The sequence below is a fragment of the Siniperca chuatsi genome, linkage group LG17 (genome assembly GCF_020085105.1).
Source record: "Siniperca chuatsi isolate FFG_IHB_CAS linkage group LG17, ASM2008510v1, whole genome shotgun sequence".
Lineage (NCBI taxonomy): Eukaryota > Metazoa > Chordata > Actinopteri > Centrarchiformes > Sinipercidae > Siniperca > Siniperca chuatsi.
Genome location: NC_058058.1, coordinates 13,143,729 through 13,171,601, shown reverse-complemented (window position 1 = coordinate 13,171,601; position 27,873 = coordinate 13,143,729). Strand labels below are relative to the sequence as shown.

The window sequence follows — 27,873 nt, the reverse complement described above, 5'->3', positions numbered from 1 at the left end:
ACTGTATTCTGTATAGGAAAGATTTAATATTATGCAGTGTGCTATGCATCTGCTTTTTTTTACCTCTCTATTCTGGTGGCATTGTGGTGTTCCTGTTGTCTGTCTGGTACCCCTTGCCTGACCTTCGTTTTGCTTTGCTCTTTTGGTAGAATAATTTAGTCATTTAAATTATGTTAACGTTTAAAACACTGAGGCAGAAAACTGCTTAATTTTACAATAAATTTAGTTTAATGAGTCAGTTATTCATGTTGCCATATACAGTGAAGTTTATGTGTCCCGTTTTTTGAGGATACTGTGCTACAAGGGCTAAACTATTGCAAAATGAAAAAAACAACAAAAACATCTGGTGCACAGAGAAGCAGAGAAGCCTTTGAAATGAATTGTGTGTATTCTTCTAGTTTTTTTAGTCATTGGCAGGTTTGCTAGTATGAAACGGAGAAGGACGGACATCTAAAAGTGGACATTAACTTGTATTTAGTTTGTTGTTTGGAGTTAACTGAATAATTAATTAACTTGGAGTTGAACAGCAGGAATCTTTGAGAAACACACAGTTAGGTTAGTAAAAATAGTGTAGTGGATTTGTGGCTGTCAACTGTTGTGCTAATCATAGTGTAAGTCATCAACCAGAAATACTGCTGATTTTATTCATAGTGTAGTCAAATTGTTGACAGTGAGGATGGTATTTTTGTTAGTGTTTGTTTTTAGAGAGTGAAAACTTGTTTATTGATGAAGTCAGATCTATGCTGTGCATTCTCCTTGGAGACTCTGGACAGGAGGCACTGCCTGACAGTATCTATAATATAATATTATACTGATATCATATGAGAAAACCATCATAAACTCACTGTTGAGTAGCTGCAAAAGAACATCCATTGATATGCTAAATTAATACTAAGTTGTTGTTGGGTACACCACAACAATTTACAACAGAGCAAAATCACAAGTTAGTTACTATATGAACATTTTGAAGTGACATGAGAAATTACATGCTAGAATGTGGTACTTAAGTATTTTCAGTATTTAAGTTACTAAACTGTACCACATAGATCCTGACAGAGATATAATAGGAATATTATAGTAATATCATACAGGGCTTAAAATGATACATTGTGAACTCTTGCTTCCATTTTTTATGATTCAGTAGGCATACTTTAGGCAGTTTCTATACTGTGTTTATGAACCATATTACTGATTATATTATTCAGTGACGGAGGAGGGCCCACAAACAAAGCTCCGCCCCTCTCCCACCAGCAGGTCTATCCCGCCCCTGATTAATAGACTGCATTAGTTTGCCTAAGGTGTAACCATAGATAATAGCGTAACTAGCAACTGAGTACAGTTTAGAGTCCCTTTTAAACACAAGGTCGGCTTGTTGAGGTCAAGAGAGCAAAACATTTTTTCCTTTCCTATAATAATAGTTTGAGTGTTAAATTGTTTATTTTACCATTTTTACACCGCCATGAGTAGTCACGCGACATTGAAGCAATATGGTCTAAACTAATTACTAAACTAATTATTTTATTTACACATAAGGTTTAACTGAATGTATATTAGTGGTTGTGTGATCAGTGAAGACCATCTGTGTGATTGTGCCATTAGAGTACATTCACCTTTGTATTAACACTACCACATAATCCCAAATAAACTAACATTAATCTGAGATAAACGTCCCGCGCGCGCGCGCCCACCGGTCACTTCTTCCCAGCTCAGTTGCAGTGAATGGGGCAGAGCCGCGCGCACGCAGAGATCACTCGCTCTTGTTATTAACGTTAATAACGTTATCTCTCGCGTCACTCATGTCCCCAACAACGACTGCTACCGCTGCGGTGGAGGAGGACGGGACTGCGGTTCAGGTGCACCGCTGTGATTGAAAGACAGTGAAGTTTTTTAACGCTACCGAGAAGAAAGAGATGAGCCCGCATGTTAAGAATAGCGTCTTGGTTCGTCGACAAGTGTTAATCTGTTAAACTCGGCTCGCCATCGTTTTTTAATCGGTGATGGGATTCCTTGAGGAGCGACCTGCCGCCTAACGTTAACCCCTCTAAGGTAAGGAGTGAAGCTAAACGACGGTTAACTAACAAAAGACGGTGTGTCAAACAGGAGTAGGATGTTGTAGTGGCAGTTTGTACAAGTGTGGGTGCTGTGTTTTGGGAGTTTGTGTGGGCGAAAGTTAACAACATCAGTAATATGGATGTCAGTTATAGTGAAACACTCGGTCAAGTCGTGTGTCCTCTGCATCTCGTGTTGGAGCAGCTTGCTACTAGCGACTGATACTCCTGACACTAACTCCCCACCTTATCATCATCATTATTAGGCTATTATTATTATTATCTTTGCTGCGGTTTGGCACAGCTATCAGTGAACATTGTCAACGCACTCAAACTTGTGGTAAGTGAGTGCAAAACGGGACAGACAACAAGGCTGCCATTGTACCGGATCAGCGGCGGATTAACGGAATTCCTTTTCTCTGCACTGTCTGAATGGCCTCCAGTCTCTCTCTCTCTGCCTGCCTCCCTCCCTCCCTCTGTGGGTCTAACATCTTGATTTCTAGCTGCTTTAACCTCTGGCACTCGGTAGAAACCGTAAACTAAAACACCTCACAGCCGGCAGCCACCAAACCAGAGATGTCCAACTGAGCTGTTGTGAAACATGTGGATGGGACTGTGCTGGCCAGTTGTAGTTATTGTTATCAAGGTTTATGGCTGAAAAAAAGGTGATCAGTTAACAGTAGGGCTGCAGCTAACAATTATTTTCATTATTGATGAATCGTTTAGTCTACAAAAAGTCAGAAAATAGTGGGAAATGCCTGTCACAACTTCCCACAGCCCAAGGTGACATATTTAAATTGCTTGTTTTGTCCGACCAACCAAAAGACATTTAATTTACACAATATAACGTAGAGAAAAGCAGCAAATCCTCACATCTGATAAGCTGCAACCAAAGAACTTCATTTTTGCTTGATAACTGACTGACTCAGTTATCAAAATTGTTGCCAATTAAGTTTCTGTCAATCGATTAATTGATTAATTGTTTCATCTCTAGGAAACAACATTGCAAGATGATGCTACAGGCCTTTAAACCCAGGGGTGTGTAGAGTTAATGAGCATGAGAGGACAAATAGATCTTCAGGGTGTTGTTTGTCTGCCTTGCTGATAAAAAGCTGTTGTCTCATGACTGATCATCAGTGTCAGCATTTAAGGATAAAGATTGTTATGTGGGCTGAAAAAAATCTAATTACATCCTGCAGACAATCAGACATGATAGAGGTTGTAGCTCTTATGTTATAGTACTCAAAGACAATAAACAAACCCAGATTTTTATATTTCTAACCTCTCCACCCCTCCTACCCTCCTTCCATACATTTGCACATCATGCACAACATGCACCATCCCCAGCCTCCCCCCCTGTATGTGGCCAACCAACATGTGGGGAAGTAATCCCAGCTATTAGGGTAATCTCCTCAGTATGACGATCAATAGGGGAGGGTGTGCGACGACTACCAGACAAGAGTAGTGGGGGGACAAAATTTGTGCTAAAGAAAAATTATTTAATCATCCAGATTAGGTCAGGAGACTGGGGTCTGGACAGGGGCTTTTTGCTGGAAGGGGGGAGGGGTGCAGACCGAGCAGACAGGAAGATGTGAGGGGTAAGGACATCTCCACTTTGGGCAGCTCCCTTATGTGAGAATGGGCTGAAACATTGAGTTTTCCTTAATCTGGTAAATGTAAACAGACAAAATGGTCACTGCCTAACTGATTATGGGACTGCAACAAGAGTGTTAGTGTAATGAGGAAGAAAGTAAGAAATTGGTGCAAACACTGTATAAGAAGCCAGATTTTGGTTTTGTTAACAGTGTTTCATAAAACATGTTAAACTGAAAAAAGCCACAAGACGTTGTGGAGATGACTGACCCCTGTTGGGATTCAGGTAGGGCAGGTTTGGTTATTAGCAGAAATATCAAAGGTATTTATGAATATTAGTCAAATTATTAATCTTATCAAAATTATTAATATGGATTAATAATTACGGGCCACCACCTTGGGATCAGGGACCAATAACCAAACGTGAAAAACAGTCTCAAAGTTGGCTGTCCACGTAAAATTGCTGATATTTAAAGTACTATCTTACATTAATAAGGGAGACCGTGAAGGGTGAATCTGAGCACTGACCGTCGCAACCAGCTGTTATTACAACACATACACACAATAACCACAGGCAGCAGCTCTTTAAAAGAGACAATAGAGTATTTAACCTTAGCACTGATTAACACTCAATAACTTCAGTCAACAACCACTACCTAAACACAATAAGCATACAACAATCAGCAAGCATATAAGATGTGTGTGTGGGGGGGGGAGAAGATGAGTAAGATGGCGGACGTGACCACGTGGGTCTTCGTCACGCACAGAGCCAAAATGGCGGGCAGATCTGCAAAACTCAAACAAAGGGACAGAGCCGAAAAGGAGGACACGCTCTATTTGTCTTCAAGACAAGCGGGCAGCTTAGCTAGCTATGCGCTCACGCTATCTGGGCATATAAGATGTGTGGGTAAGTGTATAAGTATGTGTAAAGGTGTGTGGGTTAGTGGAGAGGAAAGAAAGCACACAGAGTAAGGCACAAGGAATCTCAAATGCCATGGCAAAGCACAATAGCTGCCCTTTTATCACACAGGAACCCCACAGGAAACTTTAATTCACCATCCATGTTATTGGACTTTGGTCTGATAGAGCACAGTTATTAGCTTCCACGGTGGCTAAAGCTAACACAGTTAAACGGTCCAATGGTGTGGTACCGAAACAAAATGGAACGTGCTAACACAAAGAAAAACACAGCAATTAAGACACAGCAATCCGTTACTCTCTAAAATAAGCAAAGCACAATTAACAACAGTGAAGCTTAGATGAAATAAGGCACAGTTACTGTATAAAATCTATCCACACTATCGGCGGCTCCAGTGGCAAAACTGTTCCTTTGAGTGGCCGCAAAGGGAAGCAGTGGTCGATGTCTGTGGGGAGAGAGAGGCTCAGCGGCGGTCTTGCTCTCTGTGAAGAAACGGTCGGTCCGTGTCTCTTCCTTCTGCACTGACTCAGCCATTTCATGAAACACCTGAGCTGCCAGGTGGACGGACAGGAGCGTCTCACTGAAGCACAGGATTATTTTAATGTAAAATATTGTAGAGAATCATCAGCTGTTTAATGGGATCGTTACAGGGTATAAACGATCAGGATCCAAAAGTGTATTCAGCAAATACAAAACAGCCTGTTGCTTATCCAGCGAGTTAAGACTCTCCTAGGAAAATAAAGTTCACGTGATCTTCCTGATCACGCTTCCTGATCTAACCGGGGTTACAGTGGAAAAGACGACGAGCAGTGTGTGGCGCTAGGCTTTATAGACGTGATGTTGTCACAGCTGCACGCCGAGATTTCATGCGCTGTATTGCGCGTCTCGTCCAATAGGAGTCCGATGTTCGGATTGAACTGAGATCTTGTGTGGCTTCCACCGGGATCTTGCGTTAGTCTTACACCTGGGTGTGAGTTAACGGCTATAGGGACATGGTGCCGTTCTACTGTCTGTCCTTTGTTTCTCAGCTGAGCCTCTTAGTGAAGGCTTCAGCTTTTCCAGGTAGGCCTGTCTTTGTCTCTCAGACGTGGTGAGGCGAGGCAAGGCCATTTTGAGTCTTTAAACAAGGTACTTCAAGGAGAGGAAATTGTAAAGGGAGAAAAGCCCAGGAGAAATAGGTGATCAAAACAGGACAAAGTCATGAAGCTGTTGTTACTGTGGATGCGTTGTGAAGTAGTTAAAACACAGCATGTTTTTCAGCTACATATGAATTTGCTCACCATATTAAAAAGTTACAGGCATCAGTAAGTTACAGCAGTTATATCAACAAAATTGCTCTCTCTTCAAAAGCTGTCATCACTTGCTGCCAATACCTCAAAAACTATTTTTTTTACTGTTAGTGTAATGAGGAAGAAAGTAAGAAATTGGTGCAAACACTGTATAAGAAGCCAGATTTTGTTTTTGTTAACAGCGTTTCATAAAACATGTTAAACTCAAAAAATGTAACTGTTGAATACCTTGTTATTACACCTTTATTTACACTATAATTACCTAGTTGCTGTATGTCATGTACCATGGAGAGAAAAATTATTTAGTTAGAGCTGAAACAATTAGTCAATGTGTCGACAAAAGTTCACTGGTTTCAGCTGAATATTTGCATTTTTCTGTGTTATGTCATTGTAAACAGAATATCTTTTGGTTTTGGACTTTTGGAAATTGTGATGGGCATTTTTCACTACTTTCTGGCATTTTATAGACCAAACTATTAATCAGGAAATCGGCAGATTAATCAGTAATGAAAATATACATTAGTTGCAGCAATAGATTTTAGTTGTTGTGTCAAAACATTCTGTCAAAGTATAACTAATCAGTGCATATCTCAAATATGTTTTGAAAATGGGAAAACATTTACTGTACTTCAATATCCCTGCCATTGTTTATTCAAATACTACTTGTGAAGAGTATTGTAGTCTAATTAAGGTAAGTAACTAAGTAAGGTACTGGGTTAATGCAGTGCAGCATTCCTCTCTGGTCACTAAGCAACTTTTCGTTGTTAACAACTCACCCATCAAAACAAAATACTAGTGGAAGTAAGGATAGACTGGGTTTTGTGATGACTCAGATAGGTTACTGGGGGAAAAAAAGAACTTGCCCTTTAAGTCTCCAGTGGCGGAACTGGAGTGCAAACACTGGCAAAATGTCCAGATGGAAGATGGGAGGGATGAGTAAGGCTTTCACAGATCCCTTCTGCTTGGCCCCATTGAGACAGAGGGAGACGAGATTGGATGGGTCCGAGGGAGTCAGGTTACTATTGGCCCATTCTACTCCAAAGAAGCGGTGGTGTAAAAGATGCAATACCCCTATGGGAAACCTAATCCAGACTCTGCTGCCAGCGGTCATTCTTTTGCTCCAGGGTAAAATCGCTAAGCAGGTATCGCCTTACCCTTCAATCCTTACCTTAATCATAGCAGGAAATAGGAAATTACACACATATGGTTCTGTACTACAAATCAACTTTGTCTATGTAATTTGAGAATTTTGATCTTATGCATTGATAAAGATCTACGCGTCACAAAAGAGCGATGCCGTACCGTAGCGGTAGTACCGGTACCGGTTGTACTCATGAGATTTTGCTGTAGTAAATTATCAGTAAATTATTAAGTTTAAGTATTACAAGATTCTTATCCAAATCACAGAGAATAAATGTTAACACTCAAATCATTGACTACAACATTACTGCACAGAGGGATATTATACTACACTCTTTGTGTATGAAGAAATAATTTTTGACCCTGTACTTTGAGAGTATTTCAGCATAACTTTTTTATTAAATAGTTTGAGATCACAGCCAGTCAAAGCTTACTATTGAGATGAAGAAACCTTATCACAATAGATCAAGATTAGGCATGGGACTATGAAAATTTCATGTCACGATTATCCTGGCCAAATTAATTGTGATACACAATATTATCCCAATAATCATCAAAATATACTTAAAACTCATAAAATGGCACTAAACATACTGGAATCCCTTTACCATCACAGATAGGAATCATCAATTTAGTGAAAAACAAACAATCTTATAAAAATATAGGTATAAGGATAAATAAAAAAATAAAAAATAGCAACATTGTGTGGAACTGTTATAGTAAAAAAAGTAGTCACTCGTGAGAATATTCACGATTATCCTGATAATGGAAATTCACCACAATCAACTTAACTTGAGTGTTTTTTATCCCGATCTGCGATAATATTGTATATCCTTCCATCCCTAATCAAGATGGTTTAGATAAAAAGGGAGCAACGCTGAATTAAGCAATTTCTACACTGTACTATTTGATCTACAACCATGCAATGCTCAAGGTTCGATAGGTTAATACTTTATTGCCATGTATAGCTGAAACAGTTACTAGATTAATTGATCAAAATTAAGATCAATTGGCAGCAATTTTTATAATTGAATAAGTCAATTTATATTATATTATTTTGTATTTGCAAGTTTTCTCACTTTTCTGTGATGGTTTTTGGACTGTTAGTATGACCAAAGTCTAATTTTCCAGGTCAAACCACAGCAGCACGATTGTTTCTTACTCTAACCTAATCTCACTTTAATAGTGTGGGTAAAGTCAGTTTCCCATCATTTATATTTTACGTTTTCTGTGGCTTCTAGCTTTGGTGGAGGACTCTGTACCATAACGTCCTGTATATTTAATCTCTGTTAATCTGTTGTGTTTTCTTTTGCATTGCAGATCAGCATGATCTACATTTAGGTGAGTCTGAAATGAATGACAGTGTGAAAATTTACACCTGACAGAGGTAGCAGGTAGAAAAAAAGATGACAAAACTGATAAAGTGAAAGAGAGAAAGCAGAGTGATAGAGACATAAAGGGAGACAGTCTGAGCGAGTCTGAGCTGACCTTGCCATGATAATCTAATCCCTGTCGAGAGTGCTTTTTTTAGAGAGCAAGTTAATGCCAGCAGATTATACTCCAGTGTCTCCCACACTAGCCAATCCACACTGAAAAGAGTGGGTCCATAGTAGATCCTCAGACCTACGACAGGAGATAAATTAAAGTCAGTAATAGAAGGCAAAATTGCAGTCCTTTGAGAAATCTCTAGCAATCACATCTCTTCATCTTTGCCTTTCTGCTTTCAGTGGCATTGTTCAGTTACTTTTTGATGTCTGCATTTGGGCTCCTGCATGAGACATCTTGTGTATTTTGTTTTTTAGAGTAACTGCTCACATTTTCACATCAGGTAAAATCTCTGCCAATAATCTCTCTTCTCTTTGTCAGTGTACCTTCCCTGTGTGTGCTTCATAGCACTAAGGGGCATCCATGATAAAAAGGCCACTCATCGAGCAGCTCATCTCATGCTACGGAGAGTAATCCCTGTATATGTTGTGTAACCGAGTGGAGAGTTGCACAAGGAGGGGGATGGGCACGAATGTGCGCAAGTTTGTCCGTGCTTGTGACTGTTGAGCTCATGGCTGTCTAATCTCTTAGTACATTAGGCTGTTCGCCCACTGTACTATGCTGCTTCATTGTTTTTCATGCACTTAAGTCACTCTAGGAACAGTGTTGGTCTTGAATACTATCTATGATTTATGCCCAAGTTATACATTAGCAGGTTGTGTTGAGGTATATTAGTATGTGTCAGTCAAATCATATTGTGCTCATTATACTGTCAACATGTACAACACAGGGAAATAGTGCAAGATTGTTGGTTGTGATGGGAGTGACATCACTTTTGCCACTGTCTATGGCTCACTTTCTGTTTCTTTTCTTTTTTTAGCACTTTGCTGTAACACGGTTGTTCTGTGGTCACAGGGGCGCTATAGTCTTGACAGTGTGGTGGTTATTTGAGTAATTGTCATTTTTGTGAACTAAAAATGGAAGCTTATTTTGCTCACTGTAAGGTGCATCAGACCTGAATGTTGAGCATGCTAACTTGTTGTGCTGGATAGTCATTAAACACGTCATCTCATGCAAGTACCTGGGAGCGTGTGTTGACTCCCCTACATCTGGAAGGAGTCATCTTCAACTGCATCAGCAGTGAATCAGCAGAGAATACATTTTCTGCATGCATGCTCCAGAACACAAGTAAAGCGATAAGAAACATATTTTTCTCCTTTGCTTTCAGTATGACTTAGTGAAAAATTAAGGATTTATGCACATTTCAGATAGTTGCTCAGGTGTTATATTGGTCCTTTAGATATAAAACAGTTACATTAAAAAGCAGGCTATTTAAGAGTTTTTTTTGGAGCAATTTAGCTTTAAATGCAGTAAAACATAATTTGTTATGTCAAAATGCAACATTTACATCCTGTATAAAGGAGTTTTTAGATTTGCACATTTAAAAAGTTGGCTCCAAATTTTATTTGTATCATTGTCATTGTAACAGACAGCTGTTTTCACACAACTGAATCTGTCAGTAAATACACTGACACTCATATCCACCACACCTCGGAGTGAGTGCAGGATAGTAAGCTTCCAATAAGGGGATGCATACTGTATACAGGGTTGGGAAAGTTGCTGTAAAAATATGAATTAGGCCTAATCATTACACATTACCTACTGTAAATAACCAGCAACATGTTCCACTAAATTATTAGGAATCAGTAAAAAAAAAAAAAAAAGTTTATTTGACTTCAGTTTGCAGTTAAAGAAAACTTGACATTTGCCATTGTCATTTTTATGATTGTTTTTTTTAATTGTGTTTTCTATAATTATCCAACAGCTGACATAATGTTTTAAAAAAAAAACAACCTAACAGTGATTTGATTTTGTACATGATTGTATTTGCAGTGCTGACAGCAGACAGGTTTCTGAGATTTAGGAAAGCTAATAGGACTTGAAGATAAACGAAGAAAATCTTTGTATTTAGACTGCATTTACTTACTTTGTGTAGCCTATTAGTTTTGTTTTATGCCTCAGTTGTGTTTGCAGGTGGTGGAAACAGACAGGATTATTGGACACAACACAGTAGATGCGAGCTGAGGCTTAGCGAGTGACTATGGCTTTGAACACTAGCATAAGGACAGTCACATGCTATCTCCAGTCAGGGGTATGTTGGCACAGGCTTGTTGCTGGTTGTTGAGAATATTTGGATGACTTCAGCACATACACACACACATTCATGCACAGTCATGGGGTTCATACACACATGCATACTTCCTTCTACCGGTCTACAGTTGCAGAATTTTGCAGATTAGCTGAAAGTGAACATTTCTTACTTACAAAAAAAAGGTATTCGAGATATTTTGGTGTGTAGTATCTTGCATCAGGGGAAATGCTATTTCCAGATCCCGGCAGGAAATTACACCCACAGTTTCAGTGCAGCAACCAGGCACACAGGCAGTGAGCACACATGCGACCCACCAACAGTGGATATTTTCATGCACACGCACACACAAACACAGCACACAGGCTCTCAGCATCAGTGCCCTGGCCATAGGGAGTTTGTGCTGAGCTGGTTGGGACGTCAGGATGAATCAATGCGAGGACAGCTGACTGGACATGCCTATTCATCTGCCAAAGAAAAGAGAGAGAAAAAGGGAGCGAGGGATTCTAAAAGAAATGAATTAAGCCCTGGAGCAACATGTTTGGCTATCTGCATTACTTTACAGATCCTCCATAGGGCTTTCAGTATTTATGGGATAAAAGCAGAAGAGGTGGAAAAGATAGTGACATACAGAGAGGGGAGGGGAAAAAAGAAACCTGGAGGGTTCAAATTATTTTATTAGATTGATTTTTGTTGTTAAAAATGCAGTAAACAAATTCCTTGTTTAAACACAAACACTATACAAATGCATTTTCTTGTATGTTTGAGCAAAAGTAGTATATTGCAGATGCAAATTTATAGCACACACTTAGCACGTAGGCTGCTTTTGACAAAGGCATAAGCTCATACTGTTGAGGCGGCTAACTCCATACTGATGGCCCGTTTATTCCCATCTGTTGCCCTCATCTCTCTGACTTTATCCCCATTGTGTTAACTCATTACATTCGCCTTAACCTTAACCCCTTAATTGCCACCCTCCAGTTTCTCTTGCACATCCTCCCCCTCTTGGAGACAGTGTGCCACATTGCCCATGCACTAATCTGATGGCGTCTGCCTACCAAACACCTGCCATGTCCGGAAAAACCTCCTAAACTCCTCCCATATTCCCGATAAACACCCATTCCAGTGTGAGCGGATCAGCACACATGAACGCAAGCAGGCAGGCATGCATGCAGACAGATGCGACCGTGGATGCAGATACAGATAATTAGACAGACAACCTCATTCCCTGAAAATCATACCAGAGTCAGTCTCTTTTTCTAGCCTTTGAGTATGTGCACCTAGTTTTTCCTCACATTTAAAAGACTGACAAGACAAGAGTCGTCTTTTGTCCTGCTTTTTTGCACAGACATGTATTCGAAGACAGTGACATGTAGGCCCAGGCCTCTTTGCTTTAACAATACCTCTCTCGACCCCCCAATGAGGGGTGGAGGGCCAGACATGAGGCGATGTGACAGTTCTGGTGCGGTTGACACAATAGCAGGTTTTTCTTTTGACTGCCTGGCTGGCTATACGCCACAGAGTACTTTCTTTCACTATTAACAATCTAGCAAATAGTCATGTTTGCCAGAGGAACAAGTTTAACCACATCAGACCGTGCCTATGCCATGTGCTATTTTTCCTGTAGAGTACGACAAATGCCTGTTCTGTTCCTGTATGGTTTTGTTCTGGTTTAAATCACATGTCTCAGAACTATTTGAGCGTGATATATCAAAGTTATGTTTCTGGCTGCTAAGATAATTTACTTCACATTTATGAAGGTTTAATTCTGTGATATTTCTCCCATTATTTAAACTGTGATGTTTAGAAATGTACTTTGTTACCTTTACCCACAATCATACATCAGCACCCAAAATCAGGGCTATGTGTGTGCCTGTATGGGAACTTCTAAAATGAAGTTTGTTGATAATGGATTATTGATTGTGAATTAGAGTGGCCTGCCCCTCTGGGCTCATCCTGGTTGGCCAGGAATGAATACATCTCTTCATGCTTCACCTCACGCACTCAATTTAGGAATAGGAAACCAAAGGACAACACACACACGCATGTTGAGACACTGCCCCGCGCTCTAATATGCACAGACGCTCATCCACTAAGGGACAAAGGTTACTCTAAAATCTGTGTGATGCAAATTGCCTCAGTGGGATATCTCTCTTAGTATATGATTTGTAGTTTATACACATACTGAGTGAAACTACCTTACATGTAAGCAACTTCTGCTTTCATTGTTAGTGTATTCATAGCGAAACCAGTCTCTGCATCTCTGGAAATGTTCTGTGTACCTACGCAAAAGCAAAAAGAAACGTTTTGTTTGACATCTGGCAGTTCTTTGATTTGGGAGAACAAAATAGTGTGTTTTAAGTAAAATTGTCACAAAGTACATCTTATCTTAACTTCTCATACATGAGAATGTGTTACAATAATGAATCTTTCTGGAATTCATTATTATTAAAAAGAGATTTGGATTGGAGCCATGTTATTTTCTGCTTCTCCTAATATATTATATAGAATAATTGTATATTGGTAATAATATTTGACTGACCTTTTTTGATGTCATCTGTGAATTTGGATCATAAGTGAAGTTATCACTAGCCTAATTATAATTTATTTTTCTATTTTCAGGTGTTCTTGCCAAAACAGTATGAAACATCTCTTAAAAAATCAGGATGGACACTAAAGCTGTGAAGATTGGCAAGTTTTTGATGCCTGTTCTGAGAACTCACTAACTTTTGGAAGATAAACTTTGCATAGTTAGAGGATTTATTTATACTGCTTTTTGGTATACCAGTGCTCCAGGAAAAGTAATGGAGACAGAAGAGAGGGAGGATGTATCACAAAAAACTGCAGCTAATATAAAAGCAGAGACAGAGGAAGATGTGACCTCTGGCCACACCTGTGGGGTGTGCGGCCGCAGCTTCCCTCTTCTCAGCTCTCTGTCCCAGCACATGAGAAGACACACACGGGAAAAGCCGTACAAGTGTCCGTACTGTGAGCACAGGACAGCTCAGAAGGGCAGTCTGAAGGCCCACATTCGAAGCCATAAACTGGGCCTATTCAGCCATAACCTCAGTGACAAGGAGGGGGATGGGGATGGAGATGGAGAGCAGAAAGATAACGCTGGGACACCTGACCCTGCTGAAATCGTCAGCACGTCGGACAAAGCTCATAATGTCAACAGGAAGGTGAAGAAGAAAGGAACTAAGAAAAAAGTTATGGGTAAAGATGGCGTTGAGGTCGTTGATGAGGCTGATGGTGGGTCCTGTACCTGCAGCATTTGTGGCCAGGTTTTCCCTCAGGTACTACTCCTTAAATCCCACATGAAAAGGCACCGCAGCTCCCAGGATCATGGTTGCCGGATTTGTGGACGCCGTTTCCGCCAGGCATGGTTCCTCCAAAGTCATATGCGCATTCACCGGGTCAAAGCCAAGCTAAAAGGGGGCAAAAGCAATGAGCCGCCTGCCACCATCAATGGAGTTCCTCAGGACCCAGCATCGCTGACAAATGAAGAGTGCCTCTATGAGCTCTGTGCCGGCTGTGGTAACTTCTTCTCGGACCGCAAGACATTGCGAATACACGAAAAACTACATAAACTGAACCACAGCCGCACTCAGACACAAAATCCACCACAGGAAGATAGTGCAGCTTCTGAGCTGCCCATTGCTAAGAGGCATTTTTTGGAAAGCCTGAACCTGACATGTGTTGGACCAAGGGAAACTTCTGAGGAAAAGAGTCTGGGCAGGCGAATTCCAGAGCTGGATCCAGTTTGTAGTTACCAAGCGTGGCAGCTGGCCACAAGGGGGCGACTTGTGGAGGTCACAGAGAAATGTCTGGGATGGGAGGAGAGGCTAGCAGATGCTGAGGTGGCATATGACACAGAAAAGGGTGAATATGTACCCCTGAAGCAGGAGAAAAAGAGGAAGCAAATTGACGCCTCTAGCTCCAACATTAAGAAGATGAAGGGTGATCCAGGCCTTGATCACACATTAAACAGCTTTGCTCACACTAAAGGTGGTGACAAGAAGATTTGCCCGAAGGACCGTATTCTGTTGAATGGACTTGGTCATGCTTTTTATGAGGCGCTGCAGACTAAGAAAGTCAAAGATGTTCACTTAACACCTAAACAGACCAACAGCATCAGGAGCCAAGACCAGGAGGGTAAGCCATACACACCACACTACAATATCTGTGCTACAGTTTGGACAAGACAGTAGTTCAAAGTCCTTGAAAATGGGAATCAATTACCAGGTCCAGTTTGTGTACAGTTTGTGCATAGGACAGTAGGTTTGTACTGAATATTGCACCCTTTTGTTTAAATTAAGCTATCAAATGTTATGTTATCAATGTTAATGTTATGTTTGTGGACATGCAGACACATTTTCTGGTAAAAACTGCTGGCTTCAATATAGACAGACCAAGAGTCTCTCTCTGATATTGCTGTAAAGTTAAACTTAGGCCATCAATGGAGAAATTCAACACAGACAATTCTGTATTGGGTGTAAAAAGCTGTTCGAATTTAACATTGTACTGTGGAAAAGGGAGACCTCTAGTGAATTTGTAATGGAATTACAGCAACTGTAACTGCACGTTTGCACTGATTTTGAAAATGGACACCCATTAAGGTTTCCTCACCTAAGTTTCAGAAGATTTTAAAGGGACATATACATTTTGATTCCAAAATGTTTTAATTAGCTAAAGGAATATTTATATTGGCTGAAATCAGTGTTTTTCAAACTGACAAAGAACACTTTGTTGTGGTTGTGGAGAGTATAAATCCTGCTTTTGTGGCAGGTAAAACATGTTACACCATGTTTATTGCTAAATAAACACCTAATATCTTTCTTTGTTCAACTAGATTTAGAGCTGGGTACCCAAGCTGTTTGCCTGCCCAATTCACAAATATGTGTTTGATCAGCACAAGATAATGGAATGATAATCACTTAGCGTTTTAGTGAAATTAACTTATTTAATAATCTTTAAAGTATGTAAAACATTCATTATAAGTAGGGGTGGGACGATACAGGTACCTCACGATTCAATTCTGTGGCAATATGTGGTCCACGATATGATAATATCACGATTCGCGATATCTACGATATTGAATATATTGGAAAAAATTTCATCAACGATATATCACGATATATGTGACTGAAAAGAAAAAGAAGGAATAAGGAAATAAGGAAATTTTATGCATTTATTAATGCCAACATTTCCAACATTGTGCAAAGAAATATGCATTTGCATAACTCACTGCCTCCTGGTCTTAAATGTAAACACTGTACATCTAGACAGATAAAAGTGCATGAACATTACAAAACAACATGAACATTAACATGTGTAAACCATAATACTGAAACGTACTGAGCGCACCCTCCACTTTGGCTCTGGTATCTGCATTGAATGCAGGGATGACTTTGTCTGTAAAGTGCCGACGACTCGGTATCTCGTATCTCGGTTCCAGTGTTGTCAACATTCTGCAAAATCCATCATTCTCGACCACGCTGTAAGGGCGAAGGTCCTTGCAAATAAATTCGGCGATGGACTTAGTGATACTCTGTGCCCTCGGCGACCCAAAGGGGAGCTTTGCTTTGAACGCAGTAGTGATTGTCGGCTGACTTGGTTTACCCTCATTATCACCTGAGAGTAGTTCACCGTGATAGCGAACGAGGTGCATTTGCAGATTCGTAGTGTTGCAGTTATATTTTATCTTTGCAAAGCAGTTCTTGCAGATTGCATAGTTTTTATCCAGTGCCTTTCCGTCGACTGTCTCGTAAAACCCGAAGTGTCTCCACACTTTAGAGTGGAAACTAGCGGGTGGGTCTTTGATTAGTTTTTTATTGTTTTCCGCCATTCTTCTCGCTTCTCTTTTTCTGCAATTCTCTGTTGTTTAGTTAACTTGTGTTCTTCACCGGCCGCTGTTTGTGCCACTTTACCCCTATTTACTCGAACAGCGCCCCCCGCAAACAGAATGGTAGATATTGGGTAGTGACAGTGACAATGACAACGGGTAAATTAATCATTTTGTGTTGTAATAAAATATCGATATTGGGCGTTAGTGTATCGATTATTTATTGCGACAGAGAGCACAACAATATATTGCAATATCGATTTTTTTTCCCACCCCTAATTATAAGTATGTAATCACTGCTAGTGACTATGATGTATACATACACATACACCTAAATTATATGTATGTCCTTTACATTGCTTCTTCTGCTCTTACCTACAGATAAAAAACCATACTTCTGTGAGCACTGTGATTTCCACACTGTCGATGCCTCACTACTCAGGTCTCACCTGCACAGACAGCACCAGGACTTCCTGGGTCCCTACAGCAAACACAGCACCATTCTGGACAACATTAACCAAAGTGGTTCCAAAGCCTCAAGATACATGGACTACCTCAGAAACAGGAGCGAGTTGCTCAGTCAGCCATACTGGAATCCTTACACCTGTCCGCCTGGCCAGGGCTCAGCAGAGTCAAACATTAAAACAGAGAAGTCAAATGGTACTGAGGTCAAAGGGCAGGGACATACTACTAATGATGCTGGAAGTCTCCTTAATCTGTCTTCATTACCCATATGTGAAGGAGACGGCACTGTAAATGATCCGATAACAACGGAGGGCCTGGTGAGACATCAGTGCCCATACTGCTCTCACACTACCAACTACCCAGAAGTACTGTGGATTCATCAGCGGGTTGCACACAGGGTGGATGGCAGCAGCTCCATGGCACCCAAGTGGGCACCCTGCACTAACAGCTCCAAGAGTTTCAAGGCAGGTGCTACCCAGTGGAGACGCACAGGGCCTCCACCGTTCCTCGAAGGCAAGGACTGCCCTGCTTTACTTGCTCCAAGAACTCAGCGCACACAGCCTCCAGGTTTCACAGCCCACAGCAGCAGCAGCAGCAGCAGCAGCAGCAGCAAGCACTCAGCCCCCAAGACCCAATCAGGTGTCCCTAAGTCCAAGCATCAGTCAAAGGACTCATGCTCTTCAGATGGGACACAGTCAGGTGGGAGGATAGGACTTCTACCTCAAAAGAAGTCTGGTGAACATAAACGGGCAGAGGAGGGGGGAAGTAAAAGCTCCAGTACCCAAGCTACTTCATCGAGCACTACTGTGCACAGAAAGAGTGCCCCTACTCTCCAGCCTACAAGCAGCCCCAAACACAGAGGCCCCAGAGCTGCAGTGGAAGCAAACTTCCCACAGGAGGGTTTGGGTTTTATGTTGGCCAGAAATCATGGCGGGACTTCATCTAACACAGCTGCAGATAGACCCCATCCCCGCAGGCAGTCATGTGACTCCTCTTCAGGTCCTAAAGGTCCTGATCTGTGGGCTGCCATGAACATGTGGGGTCACAAAGCATATTTAGAACCACTCCGGTTTGCTCAGGGAAAGAACGAATCAACAGGAGAAATGCCAATGGACATTGATATTTTGAGTCTCCTGAAAAACTACAGTCCCCACGACCTGACTGCTCTTTACCAGCACTGGGGGTTTGTTGATCCCAGGATTGATCCACAAGGTGAGCTTGTTTTGATGTTTAATATACTGTTAATGGGCAGATGAATAACTGAATATTGATTTTTTCAAGATGGAGGCCAGAATTAAATTAAAATTTTATGGGATTAAATAATAGTACCCGCATGACTTCACCCACTGGCAACCCAGTAAGAGTGACTTCTAATGTTATGATGTTTTACACTGAAGGATGAGTGATTCGTTTTAAATCAGAATGAGACATGACTAGGATATTTATACTTTTTATATTTCTGTTTTTACAGCAATGTTGCAGTTAAATGGAAATTTTGGAAAAGAAGTCCATTCCACCTCTGAAGCTTCCAAACAAGTATGTTTTCTTTGCAGCAGCCACTGATATTGCAGTTTTGGATTGACAGAAATTGTCTCTTAGTCTTCAGCCTATGGACAAATTAATGAACATAACACATTACTTTATTTTAATCAATTAAAAGGCCCAATCATGCCATTTTTACATTTATATGATGGATGTATTTATATGTATAATTGTGGGGTTTTACATTTAGATGAAAAATCATCATTTTAAGTTTCTGAAGTCACCGTAATTGAAAATATGAACCTGTTTTACTGCTGTTAGGGTTTCTTGCAGCGTTTTATAGTGGAGGTGGGCCACACTGCTGTTCTGTGTATAGAAACATCTTTAATGTAAACAAACCTTTACCCCCATAAGAAAGCATTATATCTTAAATTTTGTCATGTACTGTATGTCCATGTACTAAAAAAAGCCAGTCAGTTGGTGGTGCTTTTGTTTACATCAGCTTTAATTACAGTTAAACTGATATTTATAATTCTGAAGTCAGTTGACTGCAAACCTGATCCGTCAATTCACTTTCTAAAATTAATAACAGCATAAAAGTCCTGCTATCCCTCCCAAGTATGTACAGTACGTCTTCGCCAACTGTGTGTGCCTGTTCTCGTGTCTGTACCTTGTCTGTGTCTGAATACAATATGTAATTTCCGTGCACACGTGCGTCTGCGTGTTTTCATGTGTTTGCGTGCGTGGCTGTCAACTTCCACAGCCTGGCTGTCTCTTCCTCCTCGTTTCCGTAAGAGAGGCTGACAGAGATGAGGCAAACACGTAATAAAAAAACACTGTTGTCCCCTCAGGGTAAAACTCGCCCAGCATCTCCATATGGTGTGTCATCAGCCTGTCAGTCAGGCCTACCCTGATGCTACCTACAACTGTTCTTGCTTTCTCCTCTTCCCCCTAGAGTAATATGTGGGCAACCTTTTAAACACTAGTGATGGGAAATATGTCTGTAGGGGTGAGGAATAATCAGATAAAACTAATATGGATAACTGTGGGGGATGTTAAATAGTAATATTGGGACATATTTCTTGCTAAAATAGCTGACAAATGATTATTTTCTTTCTTTTACATTTCTTGTGTCTTCTTTAAGCTTTCATTTTTACAAAGGCACCAGCTTCATTCTGTCCATAATATGCGCATATTCCACGGCTTTATGTACAACTTAACATTAGTGAGACCTTGTAGGTCATACAATAGCTACTGCATAAAATATCATAGCATAGTGTGACAGGCACTGCACTAGACAACATCGCATCATCAGACATTCGATTATCACCAAAGTGTAGACGTATTAACACATACTGTTCTGTACACCCCAAAACTAGATAGGTATATTTATATTTATATGGCATTTCATTAAGGGCATAACACTAAATGGACAAAAGAGATACATTTAAAATATGGTGACTGTAATTACATTTTTATGTCCAAATATGTCAGCAAACAACTTTTATACTATATTTAGTTTTGTTGTTTTAATTGAGTTAGGTCGTCATTATTCTTTAATCTTATGAGACAACTACTGCATGTTATTTGATCATTAAACCAGGTTTACAACAGCATTTGGGATGCTGTTGTGTTGAAAACTGACTTCAACTACAGTGTAAAAGTATTTTCTTTTTTTTTGTACTGGACAATACCTGTTGCAAACAAAAGCAAAATAAATTAAGGAGACCATCTTAAAAGTACAAGCCTAAACCTACATGTGATGCTAAATTTAACTAAAGCTTTACATTTTTAAGAAATATAAATATATACATATTATCATTCTAGAATACAAACTAACAAACTTTGTAAAAATGCCAAATTCCAATTCCAAGCCATAATAAGTAAAGCTAATTCAAATGTGTTTCTCACAAAATGATACTTCCTGTTGAAAATACATGTCGTCATTGAACGATAACTGAGTGGCTGTTATGAACAAAATAAAACAGTATCAGAAATTGTCTGATGATTTCAAGTAATTATGATATTAAAAAATTAGAACATTTCTAATTGTGATTGTTGCCCTCTTAAGTGTGTATGATTTTAAACATTTATTGATAGTTCGACAGTGTGCATATACATACATACACACACACACACACACACATACCCTCAGTGTTGTTAGGTATCTAACTGGTGTGCCTCACACTTGTCTCCTGCAGGTGAACAGCCGCTCCACTTCATCCTCAGGGTCTCTTCATAAAGGAACGTGAAGAAACATTGTGTTCCTGTTGGCGTCCAGCCTGCATGATACTGCTGAACAAAGAGGCCTGCTGTTCTTTAAAAGGAACCAGCCATAACTCCTAAAAGGACAGAGGCACTGGATAACGCACAATATATGCAAAGCAATGAGGTGGAATCTATTATTTTGTAATATGGTTGTTTTAATTTGAAGTGTTATGCATGCTTTTTGTTTGTTACGAGTGTAGATATGTTAGTTATCAAAACACACTTGAAGACATGTTCTATGGAAATGAGGTAGCACTGTTTGAGCTTGTTGTAAAAATAAACAATGGGGGCACCACAGCCTGGATGGAAATGAAATGTGAAGCTACATTCACAACGATAAAGAGGACATTATAATGGCTAAAGACCCACAGATATTGTCTGGTTTTGAGTGAAAGATGAGCTTTAGCTGGTGAGATCCAGCAAAGCAGTAAAGAAAAACAGCAAATCTTCAAAAACCAAGATGCCACTAGAAACACTTCAAAAAACTTCAAAAGATGTCAGCTGTGACCTGAACATTTTACTTCACTTTCAGTTTGTTGTTTTTTATGGAGCCTACAAGCTTGTAAAATTTCCATTTTTGGTTTAAGGTTAGTACCGTTTCAATTGTTCAACGTTCACAATATGCACTTAAATATAAATTGCAGCTAAAACATTGTCACTTTTCAGTTTTAAGCCCATATTCACATAATTATTCAAATTCTGAGTGGACAGTTGTTATCCATCACTATGCTATGACAAGTATAGTGCTGGTAAATTCAGAAGAGTCAAGTAAAGCGCTCAGTCACAGCAACTTTCTTTTCAGTTAAACCAGCAGAGGTTTGCTTCCACCGCTTTCAACTAAAAATGAACAGTCATGATCCCACTGTTAGGCACTATGGGATGGTTTAATTACAGCTAAATCTGACGAGACTTCAGGCTTTAGCACTATTAGCTCATCATCCCACACACATTTAGAGAAACAGGATGCACTAGTTATATTATCATTCTCACACTGGATGTTGTGACATAAAAGCTCCTCAGTCTCACAAGTAATGGTTTGACTTCAACTCAAATAGCTGGCAAAAAATATTTCTCCTCAACATTACTGTGATGATAATTTACCTCATCTGTGCTGCATATTTGTTGCACACATGATATACTTTATGTGCAAATACTACGAAACCTTGCCATACTTTTGACAGAACATGAGCATCATACCCGAGGCAAGTGGAATTTCTTTATGTAAATTCATTCTTGATCAGTATGTACTCAAACATACCCACAAACACTTGTGCTGAAGGGCATCATCAGTGCATCTTCCATCATCTGCTACAATCTGTTGTGCCAGTGACCAAGTTAAACTGTTGACTTCCAGTTTACAGCCGAAATTTATACCACCTAATGTAATTCAACAACAAGCAGGGCAGCATTAAATCCTTGTCTTTTTGATCGGACATCCATGTCAGGTGTGTGGCACCATGGTGTTAATCACTCAACATTTATCCATGACAAATCCATAGCTATTGCCACACCTAAGGTCCAGAATCGACAATCAATTAATGTGAGAAAACCAGAGAAATATACCTAAATTGGTGGCTATCGTTGTAGCCAGTCTGTCAAACAAGTTTATGTGTCAAAATGACCAAATAACAATGAAATGTGCTTTATAATTCTAAGTTTGAAATTTAAATGCTCTAATTTGTCCTTTTTCTCCTATCAGAAAGCTAGTGTAAACATCTGCACTCATTTCACATTGTGCTAGTGATGTAGCAAATTTAATGCTGTGATTTTTAGAAGTAGAAACTGTAGCGATAACAATTCCTACTGATGTGGCCCGACTTACATCTGCCAGTCAAGCTTTTTGAAATTTCACCTCATTCTCAATTTGTTTTCACGTGTTTCCTGTTTGCAGATTTGTTTAGTATGTTTAGATTTTTGTTCTGATTCAGTGTATTCATCTCCCATAGAGAAATAGCCTGTGCATTTGACAAAAAAAGCCATCAATTTATGGATTCTTGGGAGATCTTGAGAATACATAATTTATTACTTGAGTATTGACTGTTTTTTGATAAATATTGTAAATGTTTGTTTGCTAAGAGTGGAATTTGAACACTCCTAAGTACTTGATATTTGTAGTAACAACAGAAAATGTAAAAACAAAAATTAAAAAAAGGATTTTTTTTCAGTGACACACTTGAGGTCAGAGTGCAGGGTCAGTTGGGAGTGAAGCTCCTGCAGGAGGTATTATTGAGCCTGTGATCTAATCGGTCTGTAAAGATGCTGCTGCAGACAGTTTTGTAGGGGAGGAGTGACAGGAAAACAGTGAGACAGTGATTTTTATGCAAGCCTGAACTTGTATGCAAACCTAAAGCTTAAAGTTGAGCTTGTGACTATGTAAACATATTTCACAGTTAATAATTATGTTGGTATCAGAATTTCTATTTTCACCAGTTCCACATTTTATCTGATTGTAAAAATATACAAATAAAGTTGGTCGATGTAGATTTACATTATAATAGTGCTGTTGTCATTATCACACACACACGCACACAGCCTTCAAATGAATTTGAAATTGATCAATCACTGGTAAATACGTATGACCTGTTGTATTTGATGGACAGTAATCTCTTTAGAGTTTTTTAAATAGATTTTGGAATATTTCATGCACATGACATAAATTACATAAATCAGTGGTTCCCGAGCCATCCTAGGGGTCTTTGTCTGATTTTCTTTTCTAATAAATGCTCTGTGCTTGTGATTTACTGGGTCATTTTACATCTTAAAGTGCCTAAAATGTCAAATAAACCAATCTGGGGAGGCAAAATCCACATTTACATTTAGCTTTCACACTTCACTTCAAATGATCATTTTAGTAGGATTAGACAGAGACAGTTAAAAGCTTTAATATAGAGAGTACATCGTATCTTCATACCACACTTTCTGACCAGTGGTACATCTGAGCTGAATACGCTCAGTCCACCTTAAAACAACCAGATGCAGTTTACCACTGTGCCCTGTGTTTCATTATGGAGATAAATATCGAAAAAGTAGGTCGGTCCTGACTAGCAACAAGAACAGAACTACACACTATAATTTAGTTTATAAATGCATCCTACTAAAGCTGCCTCAGTAGATCACATCTCCTCTCCATCAGAGCAGAGCCCAGGACTGACTAACTCTTGATACTCCCCGAGTAAATACTGACCTGGTGAAGATTATCTTCCACTACTTTGCACCATATAAATGGAATGAATTTAAAAGGATTTTAAACTTTTAAATTTGGACATTTTAGAGATGTGTTTGATTGCTTCTGATTCGGTTTGTATGTGCTCATGTGTGACTGGCTGTGTTTTGTTCTGTGTCTTATCTCTGTTCTTATTTCTTCTGCACTCAGGTCAGGTGAGATTTTGATCTCAATGAGATTATCTCATTAAATAAAAGTAAAAATAATAATAATAATAATATATGGCCTCATCATTGCTGCAGTTTACCACTTTTACCAGAAGATGGCAGTCAATGTCAAGAAATAGAGGAGCTGCCTTTGTTATATATCCCATTATTTTACTTGCTGGCTATATGACTTCTTCATGTGTCATTTGTATTTCTTCTAGTCTTTTTAACCACTAACCCATTCAAATGTTTGCCCTAAAACTTCCTCTATAAGCTGCCCCTGTATACAGCTTGATATCGTACAAAGACTAAGCTTCAAATTATGGATGAGGCCTTTTTTCCCATCATCAGACAGCTATTTGCCTGCAGGCAATGTGGTGAATCTCAAACTTGCCCAAAAAGCCAACCTTTAGCATTGTGAAATGTGTTGAGTGGATAAGGTTTAGCAAATGGAACAAAAGAAAATAAGTCACTAAGTCACAGAAAAGCATTTGAATTCTAATATTTTCTGTGACAGTCGACATATGTGCAGCTGACCTTATCTGGTCGCTTAAACCCAGAGGAGAAAATAAATACTGAATAAAGGTTGTACTTGCAGCAACTGTTGTATGGCACATCGGCGAGGCACGAGTACTTGTTCGTGTGTCTGTGTACACACTGGTGTGCCTGTATGTCCTTGTCACAATGTGTTTGTCAGTGGGTCGTGTTATGTCTTGGTGCAGTGACAGCATCAGTTAGCTGCCTGAGAGACATCAGAGATCATGTTCGCAGTGCCACCAGCAAGAGGGCTGAGAGTTGGAGCCGGCCACAGGGTCTGGGAGTGGATACTGTCAGGCGGCTCGGAGCAGGAGAAATGCAGTGGCATATGTTGTCTGACAGGGAAACGCCTGGCTGTTGTCGAGCAGAGAGGAAAGACGGACTGGTGGCCGATTGGAGTGACAGCTGTCAGGACCAACTCTGTGTGTGTGTGTTGTTGTTGTACTGCTGTTTGAGCTTTAGACCTCGCAAGTGAAGACAATACTGTAAAGTGACTTTATTTTGGGAGGTGTTGTTTACTTTTTGAACAGGGTGGTTTAAGGTTAGAAGTCAGAATAAGACGGTGTAGTCCCTCATTCGTCCAGGAGTGTTCTATCGTAGAAAAGGTTTCAGTCGTAGTCATTACTGGGCCATCATGGAAACAATTAGGTCAGTTTCAGGTGAAACTACCTATTAACAGATACTCAGGTAGATTCTTTCCTGAGGGCAGGGCTTATGCAACACAGAGTAGCTTAAATTTCCGAGTTCCCGTTCCATTTTTTCACAATTGAGAATGACTTCCGGATGGGAGCCGAAACGTCTTGATTCTGAAAACAGTGTCCAGATGACTACGACTGAAACCTTTTCTACGTTAGAAGTCAGAAATAGAATTTGGCTTAAGTTAGGCTAAAGGTCAAAGTAAAAGTAAAAAGGTAGTTGGATTAAAGTTTAAAGTTTAAAGTTAGACTTTAAGACAATGAAGTCATGCCCTTGGTTAATATTACAGGAAATGTGGGGGGTTTATCATTACATGAAGAGCAGTTTACATTTTACAACTACACACATACAACACAATGTTTTTTGAAGCAGGTTCTAACATTTTTTAGACAAAATTTCACAGTTTTTTAGGCAAAAAAAACCTATTTAAATGAAATTAAAATGAAAGTAATGTAGTATTCTCCACCAGTTACACACCACATCATAATATATGCAGGTGATAAAAAGTAAATAATTAGAGGAGATTAAAGTAAATATAATTGAACAGTTAAATAAACTATATAGATTAACTTAAATTTGGAATCAATAAAAATGGCGATTTTCTTAAATAGTCAGAATTTGGGTTTGGCAAGTGGCTTGTCAAAAACATTTGTGGGTGGGGTTCTGCGTGGGGGAATTTGGACTTAAAGCCTCAGCATTTTTTTTAATTCTGGCTACAGCTCTGCTTTAGGATGAGAAAAGTTCAAATTAGTTGGTTTAGGACTTTAGGGTGTAAAGTAACAGTTAGAATTAGTTTACAGTAAAGGTTTAAATAAAGGCAACTACTGTAGTGGTGACAGACGTGGGGAACCTCTGATGTCGACCTTTTGCATCAAATCATAGACCAACTGTATCTACCTCAGACCTCCTTCCAACATTACTTTTCCTCCATGAAATACCAGTCATATTTTTTTCTTAAATTAGGTATATTTAACGATCGGTATTTGTTTTCTTTAGTTATGCATGTAGTTATATTTCCATATAAAGTAATTTTTTATTTGTTTCAGGTCCTTAAAGTGCATTGCAGTATCTCAGCTTTTAGATACTGAGACCCCACTGTGACAGTAATGACTAGACAGCAGGTTAAAATACTGAGTGCCGCCTCAGACAGGTGACACTGGTGATAAGGAGATTTTCCAGCAGTCACAGTAGGTGACTGGAAATGTTGCTCTGTATACCTCAGTTGTTGAAGCATGGCATTACAGTTGACAGGGTCAGAGATGTGATTCCTACCTGCATATTTATATATTGCAAGAAATATTTGAAAATATCAAGTTTAAGAAAAGATGATTTTCTCTCCTACATATATTCTCTTCCAGTTACCTTTGTCTACTCTGTTTCAAACTTTGTAATTAATATTAAAAATGCTTTTAAAGTTTCCATCTTAACAACATTTGAATCCTCAATCCACAACCAAGACTGAGACCTTGAATATAGTGAAAAAGAAGTTTGTCAGACCATTATTATGAACCTGCTTTAAACAGAGTGAAGATGAAGTGTGACAGTCCAGGTAGAGAGAGACATGCAGGAAGAAGAAGGCATATCCATCAGATTAACACACAGTAATGTCTTCCTGGTCTGGCTCCCAGCATCAGTGATTTATCAATGCAAAGCTAATAGCATCAATATGAATCTAACTAAAAATCAATATTTCATTACCTAATTGTTAGTGGGAATGAAGAAGGATGATTGTATGAGACAGCGTTTGAGAGCATCTGGAGTTCACAGAGACATCTGGAGGACAAACTCGAACAGTAACTGCACACTCAGTTACAACACACTTTTAAAGAAGTGGGGAGAAAATCAATGTACACGGCTTTAATGTGGTAAAACACCAACAACAAATAGACAAAATCCAATGATTTGTTGCACAATGCTACTGCGAGGTTAAAACTATGCTACACCACACACACACACACACAAATTGCAGTCTGAACAATCCATTAAAAATACTGATAGTTCAAAAAGGCTCAAAGACATCAAACCCAGACAGGCAACCCAGACCTCCAGCATCCATCACTTACAAGTTATTAAATAGTCTGTTGGCAAAAGTCAATATCATGCAATTTGAAAACAAAGATGCGTAAAATAAATTCAAATTTAATCCCACCAGCTACTTTGAAGTCAGATCTAAAGTAAATCATATTGATAATCACAATCTTACTTCCTTAAACCTTTATACCGGATATTATGTCTTGTAAAAGCTTAAATTTGACCTAAAAAATATACTGTTCTTATGTCTCTATTATTTAACTAACCACTAGTACTGTATGGTATACTGCTGGTTTCTAATAATCAGGTATTATTTGCCCCAGGGTTTCCTGTTAAGAACAGGTCATGAATAGTTTCAAAAAGGCTAAATAATTTCCTAAAAACAGCTGGGCACTGTAGTTTTTAGCAAACATTACTTAAACAGGAGTAAATAGATCATTTATTGGGGACTATTTTCAGACGCGGATTAAGATACATTTGGTGCTCTAGTGCATATTTACAGCAGCAGGACGGCATATGTGGGATTCACTCAAAATAAACTACAGTGGCCGTGTTCA

The 27,873-nt window shown here is 39.4% G+C and overlaps 2 protein-coding genes across 4 annotated transcripts in view; one reads left to right on the top strand and one right to left on the bottom strand.

The window, feature by feature from the left end:
• Window positions 1-27,873, bottom strand: part of LOC122864980 (relaxin-3 receptor 1-like) — a 52,170-nt gene that overhangs the window by 7,716 nt on the left and 16,581 nt on the right. The window lies entirely within an intron of this gene.
• Window positions 1,504-23,170, top strand: LOC122864979 (zinc finger protein 516-like). 2 transcript variants are annotated; one of them, XM_044172825.1, is made up of 6 exons: window positions 1,504-2,046; window positions 8,310-8,330; window positions 13,246-14,778; window positions 16,850-18,145; window positions 18,405-18,469; window positions 20,617-23,170. In XM_044172825.1, the coding sequence occupies exons 3-6, from the start codon at window positions 13,428-13,430 to the stop codon at window positions 20,665-20,667; spliced, it is 2,763 nt and encodes a 920-aa protein (XP_044028760.1). In that variant the 5' UTR covers window positions 1,504-2,046; window positions 8,310-8,330; window positions 13,246-13,427; the 3' UTR covers window positions 20,668-23,170. The 2 variants fall into 2 exon arrangements, with proteins under 2 accessions (XP_044028760.1, XP_044028761.1); XM_044172826.1 differs by lacking the exon at window positions 8,310-8,330.

Excerpts from the sequence above, each read along its gene's own strand:
- LOC122864979 (XM_044172826.1), top strand. The coding sequence starts at position 13,428 with ATGGAGACAGAAGAGAGGGAGGATGTATCACAAAAAACTGCAGCTAAT. Across the intron at positions 14,779-16,849 it reads CAGGAGCCAAGACCAGGAGG|ATAAAAAACCATACTTCTGT; the intron begins GTAAGCCATACA and ends TCTTACCTACAG. Across the intron at positions 18,146-18,404 it reads TCCCAGGATTGATCCACAAG|CAATGTTGCAGTTAAATGGA; the intron begins GTGAGCTTGTTT and ends CTGTTTTTACAG.